Source organism: Vanessa atalanta, chromosome Z, assembly GCF_905147765.1.
Source record: "Vanessa atalanta chromosome Z, ilVanAtal1.2, whole genome shotgun sequence".
Classification (NCBI taxonomy): domain Eukaryota; kingdom Metazoa; phylum Arthropoda; class Insecta; order Lepidoptera; family Nymphalidae; genus Vanessa; species Vanessa atalanta.
In genome coordinates this window covers 10,011,787-10,019,513 of record NC_061902.1, presented here as the reverse complement: position 1 = coordinate 10,019,513, position 7,727 = coordinate 10,011,787, and the positions used below count along the sequence as shown (strand labels likewise).

Below are 7,727 nucleotides of genomic sequence, written 5' to 3'. Positions count from 1 at the left end.
TATCAAGGCTGAGATTTCTGCTAACACGAGCTATATTTAAATGCATGTGGTGTCAAAAGTCAATGTATAATTTGAACACGTGGTTAAAGATCATATCATTCTCTTTTGTAATTTGAAGACGATATGTTCGATTTGCGTTAAGTTTGTTTGCAATCGTTATTGTTCGATTTAATTTTATTTCCATATACAAAATGGCGGACGATATTGTTAAATGTTAACATTGATCATTGCGTACGATTTCGATTATCAAGTATTCATGTTTATGAATAAAAAATAACTAGTTACAAATATATTCAAATTATATATTGTAATTAAAGTAAGCAAGGCTGGCTATAACACTTTGTATATATTTTTTTCTTTGAACAAGCAATAAGTGTCAATTATAAATCTATGAAGATCAACGAATAATAACGGTGTAAATGGAGCATGATTTATTATGTCCATGAATACAACTGTCACATAAATTTAAAAAAAAATATCTTTTTCTAGAAAAGTAAAGGAAACAATTATATTTATTTTTGTACGTAATAATTTTATGTTCCAATCGATTTATTTAAATTCATTCATCAGAGGTAATTGTTGTACAAATATAACGTAACAACAAATATTACGTTTTTTTTTTAATTATGGATATATACTCTGTGTATTTAGAAACAACATTTGGTTTGTTTAATCTTTTTCTTTTTAGGATAGACACGACGACATGTTCTGCATGGCAAGCAACAGGGTATTTCATCTTCTTCGCATTGAATTTGTTTGCACGCGTGACTAGCTGGCTTAGCTTTGGCCGGCGCTCGAGGGGTTACTAATTCTACCTGAAAAAATTATTTGTGTTTTATAAGACAAATAAACACATATATACAATAACAATTTTTATTATTTCTTCTTTGATACCTCTATATTGCCTGTACGGTTTGGCTCATCGGTTTGTTTGCCAATTTTAAGCAGGAATACATCTTTATCTGGATGTAGTACTTTTTGTGCTTGAACACCCTTTGGAGCATCACTAGGCGTGACGTTGCAAACGTTACATAGATTATCATGTTCCTCTTTCTTGCTATAAATAAGTTCTGAATTAAGGGCAGTTCTGTTAGTAAGCGATTCGCAGATATCGTCAGGAATCTGTGAACAAGATAACGAAGGTTAAAAATATTCGAACAATTCACCTTCGTTCCTTCGAGGAAACTCCAAACGTCAAAATTACAAAAATAAATTAGAATATTTTTACTAAATTATTCATTCGAATTTTAATTTCACAGAAATGATCTGATGATATTTATATGGACATGCGTGACTTTCGTTTATAATTCCACAGCAACAAGGCTAATTTCACACTGAAAATATTTTGTTTGTGTCTTATTAATGGCCAATGGATTGCGAATTTTCATGCAAATCATATGTTCCCCTCTTTTACTTTTATATACCTCAATAATACGACTTTAATAAATTCCACTTTTTTTTTTATGGCATTGGTTGGCGGACGAGCATATGGGCCACCTGATGCTAAGTGGTCACCACCGCCCATAGACAAAGGCGCCGTAAGAAATATTAACCATTCCTTACATCACCTATGCGCCACCAACCTTGGGACCTAAGATGTAATGTCCCTTGTGCCTGTGATTACACTGTCCCACTCATCCTTCCAACCGGAACACAACAATACAGAGTACTGTTATCTGGCGGTAGAATATCTGATGAGTGGGTGGTACCTACCCAGACGGGCTCGCACAAAGCCCTACCACCAAGTAAACTTAGGATATATTACAATCATCGACCAGAATATGACCACATATTTTAAAATGATTTTAAAATTGAACCTGAAAATTTAGCCTGTTAGCAGGACCGCCGTCATATTCTCCTGGAAAGCCACACGTCTCCGAGCATATTGATTTGTCGTCATCACAGGTGCACTGGTTTTGTAACTTCATTTGGGAAGGAGTCAATTTTGGCGGCTTTGTAGTACTTTTCGGAATTCTTATTTTGACCTTTTAAAACGATAACATGCAGTTACCATTATAATATCCTTCGTAATTCTATACTAACTAATATATTTTTTTATAAAATCATTGTTTTATTTACGAGTCTATTGATAAATAATGTAATGAAGTCAAAATAGTTTTTTATATTACATACTTCGTTTCCATTAAATATAGCGCCGATTTCTTCATACGGTTTTTTTCTCTGGGTCCCATCACCAGCTTTACCCATCATTTTGTAGTCAATGTTAGAAAAAAAACAATACTATGTAATTTTGAGCCAACAGGATATTTAATGAAATATGTCACGGTAATGATATTCATAGAGTACGAGAAGGAATTAAGAACATTAGAATAAATTTATTTTTTATCTGTGAAATAAAGGTTTTTGGAATTAATACATATTTTTATATTAAGCTTCGGAAAAAAAATCTTCTGTTCTACCCAAGAAAATACTTATGCCTTCAGTAAGTTTGTTTTACATAATTTACAATGGAAAATTGAATACAATAATAAATATACTATATAAAATAGAAAAAAATTTATACTTCTGGGAAATAACAATATTTTTTATTACAATTTTTACGAGAACTTGTCTATATTCCGTTCCCCTTATCGCAAGATAGTGTACATTTAAATTATTTTCATTAAAATGGTTACCGTGGTAATAATTAATTTTAGTTTGTGAAATTGGTTAATTTCATTCCCTATAGAAATTAAGATTTTCTAACGTGATCGCTCCGTTTGAACAACATTGAAATAGAATATTAAAGAGTACAGCCTTATTATCTTACATACCAGTGAAAATGTTTTTGAATTAATATTTTTTTTGCCTTGTCGGGTCATCGGCGATGGACTCAAAAATGCTTATGATAGGAGCCCACTAAAGGGGTCAGAAAGTGTCAGGTACTACTACACCGTCTAACCGTCTACGGATAGTCATAAACAAACATGTTATCATTGTTTATTTTTGTTTCGGTTGTTATTCTGAGGGCGGTAGAGGACGTTGTGACGCCTACGAGTCGGAAAAGAAGACTCCGGGGAAATACGAGCAAGTATTTAATGTTTGGCTTCGAGTGCCTTAAGACTTTCTCTAATTAGTATATCGAGATTTTCTTCATCATTTTGGATATGAAATCATGTCGGAACTCTCTATGGAAATCTACTTTACGTTTGTACCACGGATATCTTATTAATTAAATCTGAAAATAACTGAGGTGGGTTGGGATCAAAACAAGCGATCGCTACATCAAACATATAAATTTGTCTCGACGTCTAATATTGACTGAAATAAAGCGATCAAACGTTACTGTGCAAAATGTAGCAAAATATTCCTTTTTATCTATTTATTTTAATTTTAATAAAAAGGTACACATTTATGTTATAATAACATATTTATGAATGGTTTTAGGATGATATATTTAGGGTGATTATTTGCAAATATTGTAAAATGATATAATTATAATTATTAATAGTTGAAAAATAGATGTATACTTGGTGAAAGAGTTTTGTGGTAGGTCGTCAATGTAGGTACCACCCACTAATCAATTATTCTATAACCACTTATAGAGCCATGTACAGCTATGCTGTGTTAAGTTTTGAGACAGTGTATGTACTGGCTAACAAGGGAAATAATGTTATATTAATTGTTCTCATGGTTGATGACGAATAAAAAATGTTAGAACTGGTGTTAGAATTAGCTCTTATTGTGCTAATTTATATGGAACATGGTTACCAGATACTATCATTTGACGCATTCGCCTTCCTATTTTAAACAATATATATATTATTTGTATAAAACTCATTCATGATTTTTCGAAAATAAATTTGGAATAACAATTTTTTGTTAATCGCCGTTTCGTATAGTATTCACTCCTGATCTAAAAACTTTTTATTATTGCTTTAGTAGGTTGGTACTTTTCTATACAAAACGGTCCAGTTATATAAGGAAGACAACTATTACTATTATAATATATAAATATATTTATAATCAAACCACACATCGCGAAGTTACGAGTGACAAATCAACTCGAATACTATTAAAACGGTACATAATGTCTATTACAGAAAACATAACAGGAAGAAAATAGAACAGTGTAATTTTAGGATTATCCTATGTTTATTGTTGAACATTGTAATAGACATAGACTGTGTAGGTAGAATTTTTATCGATCAACTGAAGGCAGACTGAGACGGACTTATAAAGATAATCATAACAAAACCCTTAGGAAATGCAATATGAAAATGAATGAAAATAGCCCAAATAATTGAATAAAATTGTATCGTATATATTACTCTTGTTGTTAAATCTTTTACATTTTTTTCTTCTTCTTTTGTTTTATACAGCAGCAAGGCGTCGATTCCGGTTCGCATTGAGTCTCCCGAGTATCGTAACGATATGGGCTTCTCTTATCGGGACCTTTGGGTGTCACCAGTTCTAGCTCCATCTTGCATCGACGGTCACCATTAGGGCCCACTTTTGCTACCTTATAAAACAACAAATCTTGAGAATCGTTGAACAAATTATAAAAGCAATGTAATTTATCCTTTACATTGGTTACCTTTAATAGAAATACATCCTTTCTCGGGTGCAAGACGGACTGTGCTACTCCAGGGCCAGGTACATTTTTGGGAACTAGGTTACATAAGAACGGACATAGTCCAGGTTTAGTTGAAGATTCCTTGACTTTGGCTTGGACTTGGGTACCCTTAGCGCTCATAGCTTAAATTTTGATACAACAGTCCAAGATTATGTTAGTAGGATGGATGGTAATAATTGTGATAAAACTGACACTACTAAATTTTGTTATTTCTAGAAGACAAGACAGTAATCAAACAACACTTTTTTAAATTGCGTGTGATAGCCCATGACTGTGTATTAAATTTTCTGCCAAATGTCAAATTGATATCATCAAGGAGAATATTGGTTTTAATTATTTACTCTGTAGAAATATAAACAAAATTGTCGACGAATATGAGGATTCTGTACCACACATTAATGAATTTAAAAATCGAAATTTCTCTTATAAATATCAGCCGACTCAAATATAGTAAAAATAATTAATCAATTGTTCAATAGGCAATTACACATCGAACAAAGAACTATTATTAGTCTATTTTTGACACAACACCGAATGTTATATCCTAACATCCTTCCACAAAATACAGAAACAATCGTCTGTATACCCTCACAAGAAGATTTTCATTATATATGGTATATCGGATTTCTTCTAATATCTACCAACTTGAAATTATAACTAACCAGTAAGTTTAGACAGATTAAAAAATGTTACATATTTATGTAACGAACTCTACATACTGGAGAAAAATGGTGAGCAACAAATTTATTTTTTCCTCAACAAAAATGAACCTGATGAGTCAACTATGTCTACTGAGCCATACTAGCCTAAGTAACTTAAATTAAGGCTTACGTTGAGTCAGTTGCTGACTGTTTAATGATTATTTAAAGTACAATACACAATACAATTTTCAGGAACGCTTACAATCCTGCGGGATGGAATCATTTTAAGTAATGGATATTATCACTACATAATATTTTCAGTCCAGGGGCTCGGAACCAACTCAGAAAGCGAATTTGCCAATGTATTATTTATGATTTATGTCGCTCTAACTAGTCTTACAAAAGCCGTTTTAACATATTTTTTTGCCTTCATTTGTTCGTGAATTGTAAGGTATGAAAATGTTATGAAAATCCTCAAAAGGTTACATTGCATTTTGCATTTGCATTCTGCTCCTCTAATATGATAATTATGATGTTAATACTATAGGAACAACATACGTCTATATATAAATACGTAAAGCAGTAACTTTGTACCCCTTATTTACCAAAAAGACAGACAGAGGTGTATAAAATTCAGTACTTTATGTGGAGAGGAGTGCAGAAAGTTACATAAAAAATTATAAAATTTGCTTTAGAAATACGTTTAAATAATTAAAGAAGCGTTACACACACTACGATACGCTTAACACACGCATGTTTATCTAAAAATATTCATATACATATACATGTATATATTATAGTTTCCGTTCATACTACAACCCACGTCATATCAAAGATGAAAGTTAATGACATTTTTTACATTTGAATTTTTTATTTTAGTAGTGACAAGGTATCGTCCTCCGCCTCATTTTTCTGACTTAAATTTCGAATTAACGCATCTAATATTTTTTATGTTTTTATTTACGGTCGAATTTCGAACAATGGGCGACCATTAGTTCTTTTATTTAAGATAATAGTATAATTATCTTTTACTTTAGGTTCATCATTTTGACCCAGTTCATCCTCTTACTTCCGACCGGATAATTCAATTTACTCAATTATGTATTGGTTATTTAAGAAGTTTTCATTAGGTGCATATCTATTTAGGTAAGTTACATCACATTACCGAGAGCATGTGATTCAGAGTGGTACTTTAACTATAAATCGATGATGACATTAAAGATTTGCCACTTGTTGGAGCTAATAATTATTTAATACAGTGACGTATACAATATAGACATATATACAGTCGAACCTATTTTAAAAGTTATATGTCTTAATAAGGCAAAATGTTGCTCTGAATAATCTCCAAGATTTTTTTAGTTACTTCTGCAGTTGTCTAGTGTACAATAACTGTGAACTGAATGGTATAATACTGATGGGGTAGATATAGATATAATGATTCGCTCCAGCACCATTTTAAGATGATATCTTTATCAGAGCCGTCTCCAGCTATGCAGAGGCCCTTGGGCACCAATGAATTTGGGGCCCTTTTGATAGATATTTACTACCATGGACAAATAATTGGCTTATAGCCAGGCCTTAAGTAGTTTCAAATAAACGGTGCGGTAATTTTCGTAAATTCGTAGGAATCTCGATTGGTTGTACAATCTTATGGCTATAGTTTATATATTTCTATCATGATGAGCACGTCTATAGCTTTCTACTTTTAATATCGACTATCGTCACAAACCTTATGATAAATATGTTAGATATTTCTTACAAATATGGCAATTTCGAATATATACACAGCAGTCAACGTGAGCACAAACATGTGGAAGAAAACGAGGTTCTTCAGGGCCCTTTTAGAATGGGAGCCCTGGGGACGTGCCCCATGTGCCCTATGGAAAAGATAGTAATGATCTTTATTATTGATCGATCCTTGTCACTTACAAAACTAATTATGTAAATATACTAGGAATTACTTCTTAATTTATATTATGTAAAATATATTCAAATAAAATAAAAAAAAAATGTTTATTACTTCTCAAATTGTCACCTTTATATATAAATAAAAGGGCAATATAAACAAGACAGCGATATAACAACATACTCGGACTTTAATTTCACTTCCAAAGTTTCTCTAACAACTTTGTCGATGTTCAAAAAGTCACTATTCCACGATGAATATCGTTGTTTATTCAAGCTCTCGAAGAATCTCGCGTCATTTCACCGTCAAATATTGTTTATTTGTCTTTTGTTACACGATGCCAATAATATAGTATCAGAACTGGAGAGGTATTATGTATAAGAAACTCGAAACTCATTGAAGAACACGAGCGAAAAATTCCAGAATGTGATACCCGACAAATATAATTGTAAAATGTATAGTATGTATCCATCACCTTAAGTCGATTGTCACTATTTCACGTGATACGAACCGAATCTACTGTTGACTAGTTTTTAATTTCAAGTCAATAAACTTGCGATGCTAGCTTAATAATTGAGAAAAAAATAAAAAAAACTACTTC

The 7,727-nt window shown here is 31.9% G+C and overlaps 2 protein-coding genes across 2 annotated transcripts; both read right to left on the bottom strand.

The window, feature by feature from the left end:
• Positions 1–579: 579 nt before the first annotated feature.
• On the bottom strand, positions 580–2,240 carry LOC125076262. The gene is made up of 4 exons (XM_047688358.1): positions 2,134–2,240; positions 1,818–1,985; positions 895–1,122; positions 580–815 (listed from the first exon to the last, which is right to left on the bottom strand). Exons 1-4 carry the CDS (start codon positions 2,209–2,211, stop codon positions 648–650), a joined length of 642 nt encoding a protein of 213 aa, XP_047544314.1. The 5' UTR covers positions 2,212–2,240; the 3' UTR covers positions 580–647.
• A 1,935-nt stretch (positions 2,241–4,175) lies between these two features.
• LOC125076277 lies at positions 4,176–4,826 on the bottom strand. Its single transcript, XM_047688381.1, has 2 exons — positions 4,538–4,826; positions 4,176–4,462 (listed from the first exon to the last, which is right to left on the bottom strand). Exons 1-2 carry the CDS (start codon positions 4,694–4,696, stop codon positions 4,289–4,291), a joined length of 333 nt encoding a protein of 110 aa, XP_047544337.1. The 5' UTR covers positions 4,697–4,826; the 3' UTR covers positions 4,176–4,288.
• Positions 4,827–7,727: the final 2,901 nt, after the last annotated feature.

What these genes read in the sequence shown, in the direction of transcription:
- LOC125076262 (XM_047688358.1), bottom strand. Translation starts at nt 2,211, where the DNA reads ATGATGGGTAAAGCTGGTGATGGGACCCAGAGAAAAAAACCGTATGAA. An exon ending in CTATATTTAATGGAAACGAA is followed by an intron (nt 1,986 to 2,133) that starts GTATGTAATATA and finishes TCGTTTTAAAAG; the next exon opens with GTCAAAATAAGAATTCCGAA. An exon ending in CTAACAGGCTAAATTTTCAG is followed by an intron (nt 1,123 to 1,817) that starts GTTCAATTTTAA and finishes TCTTGTTCACAG; the next exon opens with ATTCCTGACGATATCTGCGA.
- LOC125076277 (XM_047688381.1), bottom strand. Translation starts at nt 4,696, where the DNA reads ATGAGCGCTAAGGGTACCCAAGTCCAAGCCAAAGTCAAGGAATCTTCA. An exon ending in AGGATGTATTTCTATTAAAG is followed by an intron (nt 4,463 to 4,537) that starts GTAACCAATGTA and finishes TTGTTTTATAAG; the next exon opens with GTAGCAAAAGTGGGCCCTAA.